This window comes from Nesoenas mayeri, assembly GCF_963082525.1.
Source record: "Nesoenas mayeri genome assembly, chromosome: 2".
Classification (NCBI taxonomy): Eukaryota; Metazoa; Chordata; class Aves; order Columbiformes; family Columbidae; genus Nesoenas; species Nesoenas mayeri.
Window position 1 is genome coordinate 59,972,990 of NC_137543.1, and position 20,524 is coordinate 59,993,513.

General features: G+C 35.4%; 1 protein-coding gene across 1 annotated transcript in view; it reads left to right on the plus strand.

Moving 5' to 3' along the window:
* DOK6 (docking protein 6) overlaps positions 1-20,524 on the plus strand; it is a gene marked incomplete at both ends in the record, with an annotated part of 244,232 nt that overhangs the window by 165,267 nt on the left and 58,441 nt on the right. Inside the window, one exon of the mRNA XM_080338878.1 lies at positions 18,663-18,801. Within this exon, the coding sequence (XP_080195004.1) occupies positions 18,663-18,801 (139 nt within the window). The remainder of the gene's footprint in view (positions 1-18,662; positions 18,802-20,524) is intronic.

Below are 20,524 nucleotides of genomic sequence, written 5' to 3' on the forward strand. Positions count from 1 at the left end.
AAAACAGTAATTCACAACTCCATTAGGCACTACAATAGCTTTGTGCTGATTAATACTGTGTATCTAACACGGTGAATGTATCCCACAGTAATTTAGAACACCTGAGGTAGGAGCGTAGCATTTATTTTTCCAAGAGCTAGGCTTTACGCCTGACCAGCTTCACATTGGTTTGGAGAGTTTTAATGTTGAATCATCAGTGAGTCAACAAGATATCCATAATTCGTGGACATTGATAATGTATTCAGACACTTCATTCTCATTATTTTGGGTATTGGATATATTGGAGACATTGTGCCTAGGAATGCAGTTGATCTGCACAAGTGCATTTATTTATCTTCAAACTTTTGGAGCTGCTGTTCCATGTGTGTGGGCATTAGTCCCTGACTGTGTCTGATTTTAAGACCCCGAAATGGCAAGTGTCATCCTTACAGAACTGCCTACCTAACTGTTGTATTAATTACATGCAATCAAAGAAACATACCAGAAAAGCAGTAAAACAGGTACAGGTGAAATACCTCATAGCCAGATCAGGTGTGAAGATGTTTTTCAGACTCTTGCCAAAGTTACAGGATTCATTTTGCTGATGTTGTAAACCAGGCAATCCATAACAAAGGTCATAAGCAATGTTCACAATTCAGTCTCTGGAAACTGCAAAAGGCATTTGTCCAAACTTTCCTTTTAGCAAAACAAGCTGGCTGAGGTACCTTTTTGGGAGAGTAGGAGGAGGGTCCTAAGAATTCAGAAATGTGTTTCATCCCTTAGGGGGAGGCACTGAAAAAAATAAACACATACGGACTCTTTGTTCCTTTTGAAATGTTCTTTCTTATGGTTTTCTGCAATTCTGCTTTTTACATTAAACAATATTTTCTACGTATGGAATCTTTCTGGTCAAGTTAATTAAGTGCTGGCCAGAAGTATTAAAAAAAAAAAAAAAAGAAAAAAAAAAGAAAAAAAACAAATTCATGCTGAAGTCAAGTGAAACTCAGTGAGAAAAACCAATGAGGGGATAGGCTGTTTAGTTTCCAGCCGAGTAGGTATGTTCTTGCAGTCTTGAGAACAGAAGGACCCACAAATTCATGACACAATCCTTTTTCTGAAATATATTTTCTTCTGTTTCATAGACAAGATGTTAAAATTCAAATTACTTCAAATATTTCCAAGTTTATTCACACTGCGCATTCAGAGAGACCCATTGAACTACATTAAACTATTCCTTCTTTGTTTGTCTTTGATTTTTCTTTTTCTTCATCAGAGAAGTTCTAATGAAGTGTGGTATTCTGTCTCTTTAAGATCTGGAATCTGTTTCTTTCATTGGCAAAAGTATTGAGCTCAAGCATTTCAGAGTAGTGACATGAGAATTTCTCAGGGTTTTTTTTCCCTGTATGTGACCCAAGACTGACATACTAATTTTCTCAGTGGTAGATACACAGATGCTAGAGTTATCTGAAGCAGAAAGTTCAGTGTTTGCTTCAGGCACTACATCTGACTGAAATCTTTTATTCGTCTGTCAGTCCACTGTGGCAATTTTTAGTGTTAATGAAAAATGTATTAGTCAATTAGCCCTTAAAGTTAAGTTATAGGAAACGTCTTCTTTTTCCCTTATGAGGAGAGGCCCCTTAAGTGCTCATGAGACAACTTGTTATGGGACTTCATACACCGATGTGTGTATCAACTCAGGTCTATACCTCCCTGAAGGGAAGCATCCAACCCCTGATTGTTGGTGGATTATCTAAACTGTATATTATCATATGTTAATTATACAATTAAAAATCATATATTATAGATCATTATATATGATCATTATAAATCATAAGCTCATCGTTTTAAATCATACACTTGTCATAGAATTTGTAAGTCAGTTTGGGTTGGGCAGTAGTATGAGCATTCCTGCAGCTGCAATAAATAGATTTGTCATTTCACATAATATTAGCTCAGAGTTCTCAGTATCACACATTTACTATTTAAGTTTGTTAGGATCTCTTTCATCTTCTACACCTTCACAATATTTTTTAAAAATCCTAATAACCCATGATATGAATTTTCTGTGGTTTTGTCTTGTCTGTTTTCTCACTACCTCTTCCCTTTTTTCTTATATTCTTTCCCCAAGTGGTACGTATTGCTAAATTCTGAAAATAACTTTAAAAAATAAATGGGAATCTCTTATATGTATCATCCCCTTGCTTCTTCAGGAATCACATAGCTCTAATTTTTGGAAAAGTGGCGTTTTGTCTATTGAAAAGGTTTAGTTAGTTCCTAATATTTAGCAGTGCCAAAGTTATACTGTAATATGTTGTAGTCCTGTTCCTACTTTTTTCCCTTCCAATTTCATTCCGGCTCTTAATTTACTAATGACTTCTTTTACTAGTGGAAACTTATTGCATTTTCTCTCTGCCAAAGCTCCTCTCAGACTGGCCCAGTGTTGATAAGTCAGAGTGTCTTCCACTGAAACTCACACACAATTAAATTCTCCACAGTATAGCTGAGTACGGCAAACAGAAAGAAGAAGGGATTATATACAAGCTTCTTTATCCTAAATGTCTAGTGTGCCTTCTAAAGTGTTGTGCTATTTTCTAGTCCCTATTTGACAAATACAGCCATGACATACACACCTACAAAAGACTTTCTCCAACTGACAAAAAATGCCTGAGCCATTCCACTTCACTGTAAAAGCTCTAATTTTGATGATAAAAACAATCACATCTCAAAAAAGACAAGTTATTGGAAGAATAAAGTTATCTGTACTAAACTGCAATTTTATCACAAATAGATTGAGAACTCAGTGACTCCTAAGACAGAGCAGCAAGCTCAACAGCTGAAGTTGTGTAGCATAGTAATGAACAAATTTATAAATTCTCAGTTAATATAAATGAGTACATCAATAATTCATTAATTTGCCATTGCCTAACCAGTAAATTTCCTTATGAATTTGTATGGAATTAATTATATGTAGTTTGAAATAGAGTCACCTAATGTCTGTCCAGTTAACACAATAAACATACAGCTCAGAAGGAAAGCCATCATCTCTGTGGTATTTATACAAGGGGCTCATATTTGCATATTTTACAACCCAGAGGGCACAGCATGAGTTTTCAGCTGATCACTAGATATCCAATGTAAATGGTATAATTCAAATGTTACAAAACTTTTTAATGAAATAGCTAAGAATTGTGTTGTGTTTGCCTAATGTTTTAGCAGATAACAAGTTATGTTCCTTCGGATGATCCTGAGATAACATAAACTGTGCTATTCTGTTGAAATGAACAGTTTGTCTTCTCCCTTCACAACGTGATTGTATGTCATAATGAAAATAGGACTTCTTTTAAAATATTTTGAGTCCAAGCACCATTTTACTTTCAGATGGCTTTACATCCATGCTTGAGCCCAGAAGATTTGATATTTATTTACTCTATTCTGATTGTCCCTTTTTCATATATGTGCTCTGCTGTAAACAGACATTGTTGGATTAATATTCCTGATGATGAATATGACTAACAAGGTTATTTCTGTCTAATATGTGAGCAGAGCAGAAGCAGACAAAATAATTAATACATTCTTAATCACATAAGGACTCACTTATTGTTTCAACTCTACATTTTAACCTTTGAATTACACAGTGAGCAGTAGCAATAATTAGTCTCACATGGCAGTTCTGAATAACTTGAATTGCCCCGGCAGCAGGTCCTTTATTCTCCAAGAGTCATAACAACATTTAACCTTCTACCTCAAAATACAGGAGGACTGAAACATCTCAGAATTCAAAAGTAACTTTTTTTTTTTTTAAAAAAAAAAAAGCCCCCTTTAAAAAAGTCAACAACAAAACTCAGAAACTCATATATACAGAATGATAATAAATTTCATAATGCTCTTTTTATTTTATAGAGATACCATTTACAATAAGTGCCAGGGTGTCTATTTTAGCAGTTAGATACTGTTGCATTTCTCCCCCACCAAGCCTATTTGCATGAGCTGATTAAAAATCCTGAAAGTGGGCACCTAGTTATCTATATAGACAGTAGGAGAGTGTTAAACATGCCACAAAGGCCAATCTAGAAGGCCACATTTTTTTTTACAGAAAACCATCTACCCAGCAAGAATGCTTAAGCACAAAGAAATCCTCCTTTTCTCCAAAGCTTATGAATGTAGTATCATTGATTGAGGAGGAGGTTTGAAATGTCCTCTGTGCTGCGGCTGTGTACTGTACAAATATAGAAGGAAGTAATCAAAATGCAAAGGCTGGAATTTGCACAACAAAAGGGCCTTGTTCATGAATATGTAGGAACCTGTGCAAACCAGCACTTGCACATACACACAGGGAGCATTACAGAAGCATAAAGGGCCACGATTTAAAATGTTTGTGAGCTTCCTTTGTTGTCAGGGACTGTGGTTTCTCCACTTCAGCTGGCACATGTGTATATTCTAAAGGTCATTTTGGTGTCTGAACAGTTGTGTCTTGTATATCACACATGAGAAACTGCAATGGAAGTTTTATTTTTCTCTCAGTTTTGGGACTTGATTATACTCAAATCAAGTTGAGTATATCATGACTGCCGGTCACTGCTCATGAGCTGAGAAAGATGCTTTAGCTGGCTGGGCTTGGAAGGTTTGCCTAATATCTGACTAATTCCCCCTTTTCCTTTGAGTAGTGTTAATTCATTGTTCTCACAAATAATAAACTCGTTTATAACATACCTATTGGCATCTGTTTTTTCAACTTTGCTAAGACTTATTTTTTTCTGGAGAACGAGGGTACCCGTTAATTCTTTCGCTTGAAAAAGAGGTTCATAGAGTGGTTTTGGCCTTTACTGTCATTCACTGATGTACAGCAGTTCCAGAAATACTTCTGTATTCTGGATATAATAATAGTGTGAGAGCAGAAACTCTAGTGTGGAGATTTCCATGGTGATTCTTTCAGTAGCTGTATTCTGGCTTTTCTTTAGTAAGTTAAATGCCATTACCAACAGAGCTTTATTCATAAGTATTTTATATATACACATTTCCAAACATACTTGTGTATGTGATCTCAGTTCACCCAGGTCTGTGTTGGAATATGTAACTGTGGAGGTTACTGCCTTTTTTTTTTTCCCTCTAGCTGTAGTTGTTTACAAATTTTGTTTGCAAAATTCAGTCATGAAGGAAATTAATATTTTCATCCATTAACTTATTTCGTTAATTATAATCATTAATTTTTTTAAAAATCTGTTCTTCTGTAAAAAGCTACAGGTAAACAAAATCAATACATGAATATTGAAAGTTTGCATTTATTTGCTTTTTGTGATAAAAGGTGGGTTTTTTTTTTCTTTTACATCCATACAAGCCAGAGAATACCTCCCATATTTTGGTTCAAACCTTTAAAACATGCTAAAAATCTCTGATATGGATTCTTCACCACTTCTCAACAGCTGCACCCTTAATGAAATCCAAGTTACTTTTAGTGAAGGCTATTTTTGAGGTGTGTGACTGGTCACACAGGCTTCTTTAATCTTCCTCTTATTTATAAGGTACTGAAGGAAGGTTTGTCCCTTAGTCCCTGTTAGAGGAAATGCTATTAGCTACCATGTCCCTCCTAATAGTACTTCTTTGCTATCACAGTAAGTTATTACTATTATTGCACTATTAATAATGCTGTACTCTGTGGTGTGTGATTTATTTCTGCTGTGAGTAGTCATTTGTCACATATTTTCAAAAAAGCTTCCATCTTATTAGAAAGAGGGGAGGGAGAGGCAATGTCTAATGGAATCCCTCAATCTCAGTGGCTACAAACATCATTTGATCTTTCTGACTTTCTGGAAGAAAACTCAGTACAGTGCTATAATTCACTGAGATGCTTCATCTACTAGATTATCCTGTCAGTAGCCAAAAAGTCAAACATAACATTGCACTTGCATGTCTTGCTTAAACCAGTGCAATGAAGCAGATTTTCATATTTTAAAGATTTTTATTTTTCTTTTTTAATTCTCTGTACAACTTGGAAAATGCCCTTTCTTTAAAACGATACTTCAAATTACCCCTTGTACACTTTTTGAAAACAACATTTTGGGATGAATGACAGGCGGAAATTTCATTAAGTTTACAATAATGGTAAAAATGTCATCACTTATTGAAAAACTGCATTTATTATTACGCAGTATTTAAAAACTCAAAAAGAAAAAAAAAAATGAAACTGTCTGACCATAAGCTTGTTCTAGTGTCAGGAAAGGGATTTGAAGGGCAAGAAATTTTATAGTCTAGGTGATGATTCAGGGGAAAACCCTGAAGTTCTTTCAGATGATGACCGAAGGCGCCCAACTTATTTTTTTGAAGAACAGGTTGGATCACCTATATTTCTGGTGAGTTACTTATCTAAGTGTACTGTCACTGCCACCAGAGAATAAAGACTGACAGCAGCAGTGCGAACCATCACTGGTCTGGAAAGGACTTTGCTAAAGCTGTTTTGCATACACCTTGGAGAGCAAGTGGACTGGCCTGCTGGGACTAAATGAAACTCAAGGGATTGTTGAAAATAGGAGGGAGGCTTTGAGGGGGCTGGACAGAATGGGCTAAGGACATGGAATAGGAGGAGATAGGAATGTGGTGATGAAATACATGGGCTGGTGAGACAGAAATAGATAGGGAGGGACTTTTGAGTAAAAGCAAAAGGCAGCTGGTTTGCTGATGAAACTGTAACAGCATTTGGAATATATGTTGCATTTTAGGAACAACATTTAATCAGAAAGTGTGAAAGACCGGAGCAAAAAGTAGCAAGAAGTTGGCCAGGAAAAGTGCTTGCCATTGTCAGATTTTGACACCACCATCTCAAATATTTCATTTCACGGGTACTTTCCCTTTTTATGGGAGGCTTCTTTAAGCCCCATTGGACCAATTTCTAAGAGAGAAAAAAAGAAAAAAATCAGTATGATTAGCTCTCAGCCTTAGAAGTGTAGATGAAATGGAGGGCAGCCAAGAAGAAAGTGTTCAGTGCATGTGGAAGTAGTGTCAAATAGCTGGTAAAAAGAACCATCAGAGAAATTAGAGCAGAACTAGTAATACACAGAAATAGAAATGTATATTAGCATTTATCCTGAGACTAATATTCTGTCTATGATATGAAAGATCCCTATAATATGAATGTTCTAGAGTGAGAAAATGGGGAAATACTTCAAAAGACTTTTTAAATGTTACCCAAGATACTTGAAATTATTTTAATGGCATACATGAAATAGCCACAAACATGCCCAGGCTATTATGTGTAAATGTCCAGGGAAGGCACAGTCTCCTTTTGCTGCATAAGAGCTATGAATATCCATTATATATCATTCAGCACATAAAGGTTTTGTACCCTTTCTCTTCTGCTGCGTATAATGCTTCTTTTTTTTGGTGAATGATATATAAATGTTTGATGAAGCCAGTAAGTCTTGCATCTATAGTTCATGGTTTTTTTAAAACAGGTGTACAGAATCATGGGCAGAAGGGACTGACACATTCCAGTGTTCATAGCAGTTCTATGGCTATTATAGGTTTCTTATAAAAATATTACTAAGACAGTGTAGAACAGTAGAAACCTAAACCCTGAAATAATTAAATAGATGAGTACGCCCCAGTGTAAAATCAGCTTGTTAGTGTTTCTTCACAGCAAAGGACAATTGCTTTTTTCATTTTGCTTTCTAACAATACCCCAAATTACCTGGGAAGACAGCAGGCATGCTGTGCTTAAAAAATTTGTGCATTAGAGAAGATGCATTTCATACTTTTAGCTTCTACCATACCAAATTTGTTTTGCACCCTTTCTTTTTTCCACTCAAGGTGCATTTCTTGTCAATTAGCAGCATCTCATGACATGCAGAAAGCTGGTCTGAAGAAATATTTGCACAGAATAGATGGTAGCACATACACACAATGGCCACCATTCTTGCCATTCTTACTTAAATCCTTTTGTTTGAAGCAAAATCCTCCCTAAAAATAGCAGAAAACTTGTCTTTATCCAGTAAAGCATCAGTAGTTTCATATAGGACTCATAGATATTCAGCTAAGAGAACTTAATCAATGCAACTGATTGCATTGCACAGGTCGAAATACACATTGCATCCCATGAAGTTTTAGAAAGATGGTACATCAGATGCTATAAGAAAATATGTGAGGAGCCCAAGTATGTACCTGTAAACTGTAAACACTGCTTTCTGCTTATTTTTCATCTTTTTCTATACTTTTTCTGTCCTTTTTCTGAATTATTTGATATATGTAATTCTTTTTCATGATTTTCTTTTGCAAGACTCTCCTTTTTTGTGTGTCTTTGGTTTTTTTTCACTTGTTCAATCCACTTGTACCTTTTCCTTGCCACTCACTTGTGTGACTGAAAGGAGTGTCCTTTTATATAATAAAATTTCACAAAAAAAAATGTTGAGGGTTCTCAAGCCCTTATCAATTTGTTATAATACTTACCTGAACACAAACTACAATTGATTTTAGCTATCAGGCTAATGAGAAATCTTTACAGAGAGTTTGCCCACTGCTGGAAGCACTAACACAGGGATAGTATATACACAATCAAAGTTGGAATCAGAAATGCCAGGTGAATGCAGTGTGAGTTCTTTGATCCATAACAGAATTGCTGCTGTTTGCAATTGAGATAATAGGAAAAATCTGTCTACTTCACTTCTGCCTGGCTTATATCAAAGACAAAAAGTTAAAACAAGAGGAAGGGAATTCATATTTCCTCTCTAAACTAAATACCACATATGGGAAGTTGTTAGAAGTTCAATGATTTTTTTTATACTTGTGGTGGGACCTGTACATTTTCTGTAATTATTTTTTGATGTTGTGTTTTTATTGCACATCCAGTTTACTACCCAAGACATTATCTGACTGATTGTATACATGTCTAGTTAAAGTTCAAATGAGAAATGTGGCCTTCAGCTAAGACTTCAGTTCTTAACTGTCAGCATCTGAGAAACAGATCTTTTTAAAAAAAAAAATCAAATCTCTGCCTTGTTTCATCCCTGGTGCTTTTGCCTCACTCAGGGGTTGCTGCTGTGGCAGGCTGCTCCTAAACTGGAGCTGACAACCTGCCAGTTTTGAGGGTAGTGCTGATGAGTCCTTGGGTATCATTAGCATATGCTAATTACTCATTAATCTATGTACATAGCATGGTGACTGTCTCTAAACCAAACCTGCATGTCCATAGTATTTGCATACAACTTTTTGAGAATTCCTCTGTGGCCACCATGGTCAAAGCAGTAGCTCTCATACCTTGAAGATGGAGAGAGTGACACTGAAAGAAGACAGCAGTGTTTAAATGCCCATCATGACAAAATCACAGTGTACTGAAAGTTCCAGAGAGCTGCTGACCATAAAAGCTTCTAGTGACCCAAACCATTATTGACGGTGCATTTAAAAGAGAAGAGGATGGCACGTACCCTTGAAATACCTTATTTTGAAGTAGTCAAAACTCAAAAAGCTCAGCATAGAGTGTCAGTGTGTTCTCCTCCACATTTCTTCACACCTTGCATGCCCCGCTTTTGAAATGAGTGAATGCAACATTAATTGTCCATAAACTGGGAAAACTTATGTTTTGAATACACATTGTAATTAAGGGTGAGTAATTCGCTTTTTTTTTTTTTTTTTCCTGGTTCTGTGGTTCTAAACCTGACTCTGCATTAGTACCTTAATAATTTTTACTTCTATTGTCTTGCTATTATTTATCCACCAATAATTTTAATTACATTAGTTCATTCCTGTTCAGCCCTCCAGAATTTTTCCTTCCTCTCCTTAAGTGGATCTACTTTGATAAAAATATAGGAAATATCTGTTTCACATGCTAACAGCATTTCCAATACCATGCAATGCATAGATGAGAGGTTTTCGAGGTGTTATAGGACAAATACTCTTGGAGATCATTTCAAATGTGGTCCTATGTTGAATTCTTAATATTATATTTGTTGAGATGTGGAGAAGCAAAACTGTTTTTTACCAATTCTTTTTATTTTAACTTTTCTGTTGACCATGATCAATTACTCCAATTATTGTTGGCAACCCTACAATTGTGTCCACTGCCATAGCTTCTGAATACTTCCGAATACTGAAGTTCTGGCTGTTACTGTGCTAACGCCTGTTAATTAACAGATGGCTCCTCCTTACAAAGCTCCTTACTTCCTGAAAGAGGATTGAGTAAGTTCAGAATTAATTCAGACTCTAGCAAGTATCATCTCAAAGAATTTCCATCCTCAACACCCTGTACAAGGAGTAGTCCCAAACATAACAGTGACTTTAGGGCTCCAAAATGAAAATAAGATGAAAATAAAAATTCTGGGCCACTAAGTTTTACTGCTTCTGATGTATTGATACCAAGTAGTGATTTGCTGCCACAGGGCTCCTCTATTATTACACTATCATTTATTTTGACCAGTAATGTCCTTATATGGGTTTTATATCTAACATTTTTGTATTTGTCAAAGTCAATGGTATTCATGCTGTTTCACTTGTGTTCTGCTACTAAAGACACTGAGAGGAACTGAGTAATATTGTTATGGGATGTGTTTGTCTTCATCAGGGAATAACAGCTCTTAGCAACTATCTCTATTTGAATATGATCTCAGCTTCCAGGACTTGGAAGTTATATCCCACTCATTCAAAAGTGAGACAAAAAAAGTCAGCCAAACAATTGTAACTCAAAAGACTTAATTTAAAAAAAAAAAAAAAAAAAAAAAAAAAAAGCTGTACGTAGTCTCTGCAATCTCTTAATCTCTCTGTTTTTCTCAGGCCAATGTTTTTTGTTGATCTGTTTGCTGTACAGCCAACCATAATGGCTGCTTCTGTGCTAAAATGATAATAGTAATATATGAGTTATTGGTTTATCTTTCACAGATTTGGTAAGAATAGATACTTATTCAAGACATTGTTAAATAGTATTTCATCACTATCAACAGGACCTGAGCTTTACAAACTAACAGAACTAATTATATAACAACACTTTCATGTTTATTCTAGTACTTAAATTGTCAAAAATGCAAATGTCTTGTGTATTTAAGAACATGTCAGCGATGGGTTTCATTATCCTGTCTTTATTTTTTCTAAATTCCCTTTTTGTGTAATATTTTTTATTTTTTACAGAAAATGTTTAGAGTTCAAAAGTCCCATAAAGTAGCTTGTTTTGTATATACATATGCCATAATTACCAACACAGTTTTCTTAAATAATATGAAATGAATACTGACACAAGAGGGTAATTTGCATTTGCAGTGTAGAATCCTTCTACTTAGAGTTGATAAAGTACTAACAGCACAGTTCAGTCTTCCCCATTAAAATGTCTAGGTTGTGTTTTATTAAACTAGTCTATAAGCAGTAAGACAAAAAATGTAGTTATATTAAAGTATTTGGGATTCAAGTTCTTTAACCCTAAAATATCACTTCTTTATTGATTATAGCTTAGTTTCTAGGGTCTAGGAATTAGAAAACAGAGCCTCTGCACAGCTTGTTCACCATTACATAAAGATATATTTTATAATTACATGTCAATCTCCACGTTCTACCTTTTATGCATGACTTTAATAAAGTCAGCTTTTCTGCTTTTTCTACTGTAACTAGCATCAAGAATGAGTTACTATCTCTAACTCTTCAGCACTAGTTATATTTATTCTGATATATCAAAGTAATTAATAAAAATTATGACATTTTAATGAGAATAGATGGGAAAGCTTGGTAGCAATCAAATAAAAGCAATCTGAAACAAGTCCAAGACAGAATCCTCCTCCTTATCAAAACAAAGGCCTGGGGAAAAAAGCTAAAATACAATTTTTTCAGCCTTGTCTAATTATGGACAGGAATAAACCCAGTGGAAATAAATTAGAGAACTATAGTGCTAGTGAGTAATCATCGATATAATCCAGAGGAAGATACAGCCTGTTTCTGCACTTCCATTACACAAAAAGTGGAAAGCATCTGACAAGCAGGGGTGGGTTAGTGTCCATGTAGCTTTAACAGTGTGAAATATATGCCCCACTAGTCTGAACGTGCTGTCACAGAGAGCAGCGCAGGGACAACAATTGTAGAGGCAGCACTGACAATGAGAAGAAAAAAATCCCGAGAGGCGTAAGTACCACTAGAACTGTATAGAAATCTCTCCCATCTGACAAAACAAATAGAACCATGTTTTCATGAGAAAATTTTTGTTTATGTTATATTATACCACTTAAATGACCTTTTAGTTTAGATAGAAAAAGAAATAATCTTATCATGAAAAACACTATTCGCACAAAAAGACCCCCTTTTAGAGGGAAAATTTGGAGGGTACTGCAGCTCTGTTCACAAAGACTAACAGTGTATCGATCAGACTAGCACATGAGATTTTGTTACCATGACTGCATATAATATCTTAAAAAGATGTGCATGTATCACTTGCAAAGTACTAAGGTCCTCTAGGAAATAATGGAGAAGAATTGCTGGACTCCTCTGATTGTTGGCATCCCAGCTACCTGCAAACAAATCATCATCACTCATTTCTGCTCTATCTCTGGGCATTTTCCAAATCAGAACTGTAAAATGCTACCGTAGATGGTCTTAGTAGGAATAGTGCTTTGATGGCATGAAGGATCCTTTAGTTCTTTTAATTGAAAACACTGAGGATGACATAAGAAATACAAGAACTGACCTTGAACAAATCTTCAAGGCTAAGCTCCATGTTTACGTTACTGAGCCGTATCAAAGGTGTGGTAATACTCCATGTTTTCTGGATTAACTCAGGCCAAATTCAAGGAGATTCCACATGAAAGAAAGCTAATTAAAGATTAAACGCTGATATCTATATCACATGAGCATGTGCAAGAACAGTGGAAATGTAACCACGTCACCTGAAGTGGAACAACATGACAATAAACATTATGGAGGAATGTCTATAGCCAGCAATTAGCAAATATCATGCATAACTACTTTTTTTGTGTTGTATATTCTTGACAGTAAGCAACCATCATTAAGGAGGGCAGGCAGATGCCTCATATATTATATAATTTTAATGATTTGCTTCTCAGATCATAAAGTTGCCAGGATACCTGTTTGGCACTCCAGATAAAATTCAGAAATGCTGACAGCAAAGCATGCCAATCTAATTCATTATTCATGTAAGGAATGAATAACAGGCCACACTTGAGTCTGTGTCTACTTGTTCTGGTTGTTGCCCCTTATCACTTTGCTTCATATGGGTGATCTTGGTTTCTCTTTCACAGATTTTTCATTAGACATTTTCCCCTCATTTACCAACCTTGTCCCAATTTTAGGACTTTCTAGCCACATCTGCTGTCAAACGTCTTCACCTGAATTAATTACACTTTGGGCACATTTGCCATTAATTGTCTTGTCTCTGCTTCACACATAGACCTTTCCTAGGTCCCATATATATCATATTTATGTAGTTGTCTTTTTACTTATTGATTCCTCCACCAAATGTATCCTTTTTTTGCCTGCTTTATTGTAACTTAGGATTTTTATCAACATTTTCTTATTTTTTCCTCTCTTTCTCTGTCCTTTCAACATCCAACATAACTTACAATTTTATAAAAAAATTACATAGTTTATTTTACAGTTGTTCTGATAAGGTATAAAGGGAGCTTTTTAGTGAAATATGCCCCTGCCACAAAAAGTTTATTTGCTTTCCTTGCTTGTTTTTTCATTTCATCAAAAAAGAACAACTGTGGGAGGAAGTAAGCTAGCACATGTTGAAGGCTGGAATGAGCAAAGAATTTGGACCCTCAGGGGAGTTTTACATTCATTTTGTAGTGAGGTCTACTGGTTAGCTAGCCTGTCTTTAGTGTACGATGTGTGTAACATCCTTGCACACGAAGAACAAATAGGATTTCTGTCAAAATGGCTTAGCTCAAGTAGAGATAACAACAAGCAAGGAAAGAACAAAAGTTAGATAACTGCAAGAGAGACAGTGTTTGTTGTCTTCTCTGATAATCTAAGTAAATTGGAGGCAAAATTGCTAGTTTCTACCACTTTTTAGAAAATCAAAGCTGTAACAAGACAAGAAATAAGTGTCTCAGTTCAGAGTTAAATATTGCATACCAATTAGTTCTTTCCTGAGTGACAGTCACAACTTTAAGGCTTGAAAGAAAGGCCATATTTTATTTACTATTCATCTTGTGAGAGTTACAGGTGTGGTCCCTTATGTGGAAGCTTCTTCAGCATACAGGAAATAAGCACTAGCTAACTTCATCTCTGGGTCCCAAAGTGTCTGAGTAAAACACTTTTTCACACTAAGTGTAGACTATGCAACAGCAATTACATCCAGTTTGGTACTGATAACTTTTAGCACTTTGATTATTGGACAATACATATTAATGATGTGTTCTCATTTAAAAACTTAAAATCTATTTTTATTTAAAGAACTAGAAATGCTAAACTATCGTAGAAGTTATCTGTGATGTATCAGTTATTAATAGCTACAATTATTAATAATAATCAGTTATTAATTGTAAAAGGGTCTTATGATATTTTCTCAGTGGCTATTTGAGAATATTTAACTTTAGTTAATTTTATGTAGTTCATATACTTTTGAGTAATGAATTTGCACATCAGCCATTATTTATTTAAAGTTAAATTATTTGTAGGTAAAAAATCTTTTTAAAAATAGGTTTAGATATATGAAGAACTAAAATTCTTCTAGCTAGAGTTGTCATTTATCCTTTATTTCAAAACAAGGACTTATAGCAAAAAAAAAATATTTCTGAGCATCTCAGTTTTCAGACAACCTTCATAATTGTGAAAATGCATTTTACCCTTAACCAAAATGGTAAAATGAAGCTGAGATGTCAAATTCTTGTCCTGTAATGCAGTTGCTGAATACTGTGCTGTTCAACTATTTAAATATTTCAACCACGACATGAGAGCATGAGCCTCTATTTGGGACAAAATTTCATTTGTAAATGGCAGTCAGGTCAATAAGGTTTCCTTTTTAAAGGGAATTCTACAAGCTTAAAATATAGTAGTTATTCTGCTGTAAAATACTGAAGTTACTTTAGTGAGCAGAGGCAATTGGAAACCATTGTGTGAATTTGAGAAATGTTGAACAAAATCTGGAAATACTGGTCATAAAATCTCTTTGACTTGAGCAGATGCCCTTTTGAAAAAAGACTTACCTTTGAGTAAAAGCAAGAACTTTCACTGCTGATCTCTGAATGCAGTTTGTCCTGGGCCACAAGCTTCATTCTCACCTTCTTATTCCTTCTCCCAGCCCTTGATCCAGGTCTACTAACAATGATGGTTGTGAAAAGCTGTGGCAGCATTTTAAGAAGTAAAAAATTGACAATGACATTTCCTATTTCAGTCAAAGCACTTCATGCATTGTAATTCATTGAATCCTTAAATATCCTAAAGCACAGGTTAATGACATTCCTGTTTTAAAGTTGAAAAACACACAAATAGCAAAGCTAACATCAGCATTTTTCAAGCATCTGCAAAGTGTTAAGTCTCTCATCAAAAAAAGTATACAATATGAGTGACATTTTTTGACAATGAAGGTCATACTGAGTTGACTGCACTGCAGTGCATAACTGTAAGAGTACTAGGAAAAGAAGAGTCCCACACCTTTCTTCTGTCTTTAAAGTGATTCTAGAAAATGTAAAAGTTGTGAAGGTGTTATTAAATTAACATATAATTATAATCAAGGGGTTTTTTTATTAAGCATAAAAAATGTAGGAAACATTTTTGCAGAAAAGCAAGAAGTAGTAATTATAACAAGTTTTGATCTATGCTTTGGAAAAGGCAATTTTTTGGTAGAAAACATGGAGTTATTTAAAGGTTTTGAGAAAAGTTGCACGCAGCAATTATTTGATTGATTTAAAAATATAATTCATAGTAACAAAAGCCTGAAAGTGGAGAAGAAGAGAGGCGAGGCGAGGCGAGGAGAGGAGAATGTCTAAATTCAGATTTTCATCTGAGTAAAGCAATATTATCCTGAGGAGCTGACAGAGGGATTCACCTCCTTGATAGAGAGATTATTAATAACACGTTTAGGTGGAAGAAAATAAGTTAACAATTTTTGCTTTTACGGAGCTCATATGTGCCCTGTACCAATTGCTTCATTCTAAGGACCTATATAAGTCCCACTAGATTTCAAAGTGAGTTAGGGGAATTCACTTTAAAAGATGATGCCCATAATTCTCCTAAACCTTCAGTTTTGAGTGGCTGTGTGCATGTGGGGAAGCCCACAATCCAGACACAGGGAAGCTGCCATCAATGCCTTTCCAAGGTTGGGGTGACACATCTGCCACAGTCACCCATTGAGGTTGGGAAGCTGGGCCCCACAGCACCGTCCTATGCAGAGGGTGAGGTGCCAGGGCAGTGCCGTGGCCCTCACTGCTGCCTTCACCTGGGCTCCACACAGGCGATACAGACCCGGACCCCATCAGCAGCCATGGTGGTTGCATTCTTCTTGGTCAAAACAAGTGGTTTAACTATTGAATCCTAATCACGCCACATTGCCTGCTTCCTTGTTTTTGTCCCTGTAGGATTTTTCATCCTCTGAAACCAACAAAAAGATCATATTTTGCTTCAGTTTCTGAAACCTCATCATTTTTTCCAGACTTTCCATTTCACGCTGCTTGAATTTTATTAAGATCTCTTTGCACAAAAGCAGAGTACCAGCTATATGATGCCCTGAGGGATCTGAAAAGCTGTTGTCATAATGTTGCAAAACTCTGGAGACATTTTATTTCTACCAGAAGCTCTTTGGAGGATTGTGGCTAAGGATATAAAATATCCTAAATGTTTATAGCAGAGATCTTGATCTCCATTGGAATTTAACACAAAAGCTTTTTTTTTTTTTTTTTTTTTTTTTTTAATCTATTAGTCATCACATCACATCCATAGTGATCAAATAATACCTGTCTACAAGGTGGATTGTATCTTCTTCACATCTTGGGATGGAGAAGACTATTTTTATTTCAGAATTATGAGTAATACCCATAAGTATAATATCATGCATCATCTATTCTTAAGACTATGACTTTCCTTTCAGAACCTCAATTAATCATTGCTAAGTATTTTCACCAGGTATTTTCCAGCACCCCTAATTTATCTGTTTCTGCCTCCAACACTTTCTGTTCTTCCCAAACACAGCCATACATAAGTTCTTTAGTGGAGGCTTATGAAAGCATGTTTTCTCCAGTGAACAAGCAAAGATTTTCTAAGTGTTAATATGATTTTATTTTCACTGGTCAGCCTTGCAATCAAAAGCATCTGCTGAACTCTCAGTAGTCTCTTATATAGCAGAGTGGTCCTGCTCAAATAAGTTTTGAAATAAAATTGTGTAGGAAGCTGTATTCTAATTTGACAAAAAGATGTCCCATGAAAGAAATTATTCCATTTTCAAAAAGCTGTAATATAATAGTATGTGTGTGTGTGCATGCATGTAATATGTCAAGAGACATATTTAAATGATTATTTAACTAAAACAATATATATCTAGATGTTAATTTGATGGGAAAATACTTTATAAAATTTAGCATATGAATAATCATAAAGAATCTGGGATGCAAATTCTAAAGATATTGATATTATAAAACCTGTTGCAATGTTAGACTGTTTGGGACACATTTTGCTAAAATGCTTTGTAATTCTGTATGCCTTGGGCTTTCTGAGACCATGCTGAAGATGCTGGGATATTAAAAAATACCCTTAAAAACAATGTAAAGAACCAAAACATTGAAGGAATCTGGTATTTTAAGACAAATCAAAACCTTTCTGTTGTTGAAGGATGTTATGCATGAGTGACTCAAGTCAACAATTTTCTATCATAGAAAACTGAAATTCTCTACAGGAAGTATCAGATCAAATAAAAAGAATTTTTAAATTCCATTTCTAAAATTTCAAGAATTCTATAAATACACAAAAATCAGACACTGGTAATGTAATGGAACTACTAATATAAATATGTTGAATTGCACCACTGTTTAACACAGTGTATCTCCTCGAAACAACAGTTACTCAATAATCTAATATTGTTGCCCATTCACATTTGCTATATTTCCTAGCCCTTTATGTCATTGTATTTACCATGTACCACTCTTCTTCCTCAGAATAGTGCTGTGACAAGATAACAGCAGTTGCTCTCTCAAAAGAAGAAAGCAAATTTCATTCTGGGTTTTTCTTTCGATAATCTTAGACTATAGAATTCCTGTTCCTGTTGTCAAATAGACTGAATGGCTTTGTAATTGTCAAGATAGCTTTAGACACTGCCTCACATAAATACACAACAACAATATGCAACTTCTTTGTAGTGATTAACCATAACAGCATCTTTAATTGGTCAATGTTCTCTAAAAATATCAACTTTTCAAACTCATGATTTGCTATGTACTTCTGGCATCAATTGGTTAGAAGAATTAAATTATCTCCTACTTCAGTGCAGACATTTGAAACAATGTCATAAATAATGACTGTATTACCTCAAGCTTTTACTCTATGATAAAACTTCTTTTTCACTAGCCAGAATATAATTAAAACTGAATTTAAATGTTCATGAAGTTCTGCACATCTCTCAGAATATGTCTTTCCTTTATGGCAAAAATAACTGCAAATGTTCAGAATCTCAGAGTTTAACTACAAAAGTCAGCATTTTCTACTGCAAGGTGTGCACTTTTTATAACAGTTAGATAAAAATTACACAGGCCTCCCATTCTGTTTACATCTCTCTGCAGGATGTGTGACACAGGAGAAGGGCTGTTCACCTTTCAGACACGAGAAGGAGAAATGATTTATCAGAAAGTCCATTCTGCAACACTGGCAATAGCAGAGCAACATGAAAGATTGATGATGGAGATGGAGCAAAAGGCACGGGTAAGGTCCTTTCACCAAAATCTTTAAAACTTAAAAAACTGGTAATAAACAAAAGAAGTATGGAGTAATGGCAGCCCGTGGATTCAACCATAATAATGGTATTAGCTGTGTGGCTAAGAAAAAGCAGACTTTTGGATTTATCTATTTTCATGGTCAGAGATTTTCAGCCTGTGCTATACAGTGATCTGTTGTTAATGTCTTTTTGAAATGATCGATACGATTAAATGCTAGATCTATGGTTACCTTCTTGAAAATTGTGGCCCTGTTACTCAAAGATTAAGCCTTTAGCTGAAGCCAGTTGTGAACTATTGATTGATTAATAACTGCTAATTGCTCCTGATGGCCTCACAGGTGGGGAAAAAACAGTCCAGTGTAAACATTTATAGGTGACAACAGACATGTTCTGTTTTTCTTAGCCGTGGAAAGAAATTACTTTCCCTATAATACGTTATACAATGTGAGTTCAAAAAAGAGATTTTTTTTTTTAATTGTAAGTTCAGAATTTCCAGTATGCACAAGTTACCTTTAATTGCTCAAATAAACTACTGGAAGTTTAGAGTTTTTTAAGACAAAATTTTTTAAAAAGTGATCTCTGTATACTTAGAAGTAGAGATGGTCATAAATGATCATTCTGGAAAGCTAACTCTCAGCTGGTATGAAGCTACCTTTATAGCCACCAGAGAGGAAATCTGCTATTTCCAGTGGCTCCTTCCTTTTTCCCTTGCCCACCATGTACGTGCCTACATTCACAGAACATGACTTACATGATCCTCTCCCCTCATACTCCATCACTGTCAAAATATCTTGCTCTCACTCCTGAGAGAAAGGCTGTTGCAAAGGGCAACTGAAGACCCCAGTGTTCAATTCCTATTCCTAATTACTCCCCAGATAAGTCTGTCTTTCTCTATTTACTGAAAAACAAAAACCAAAAACAAACAAACAAACCAACTTGAAAAATAGTTATATTTCCATGGGAAAATTTTTATGCTGAATGCTCCCCTCAGACTCTGTATGTCTCTAAGCAAGAGCTTAAAGATGGGAAGCCATAAAAAGTGACTTTTTTGGTGATTTGTGAAGAAAGGTGGATGAGTTTTCCAATAAAAATAGACAAAGCAGGAGCATGTACACAATAGCTAACAGGCACAAACTTTGGACAGAAAAAGTAGGAAGAGGAGAGTTCCAGGAAAACTAGGAAAAACTAGGAAAAAGTATCATTATAGATATGTTTGCTTTTAAAATGTCTACACCATTGAGAGAAAACAGGACACTTTCATGCTGCCATAAATACTTAGAGAATGATCATACAGGTTTTTACTTTCATGCATCCATCACTTTCAAGTCTTCCACCTATCAATCAGCAGCTTTGCTACGTAGCAAATCCATTTCTATTCTGACATCAGATGACTTCCTGGAAACCTCATTTATGAATGCTGTGTCCATATGGTAGGTAATACCATACTCTGAGAACAGGCTGAGAAATAGACATGACTCATCAACCATAAAGTGTATCATGTGCTTGGTTCCTGAAGGAGGCTGCACTGCGATCTGCAGAGGAAGATTGGTAGAGGCCTGCTGTAGGCTTCCATAGGCTGCGTAGAAGATGTGGGCTGTGTAAGAGAGGCTGAAAAATGCTGTTGATTTTATACTTCAACTAGTAAGCTAATGCTGGTTTGGTTTTAGAAGCTCAGCTCCTCCTGATTGATGGGGTGCTGAACTTTTAAGG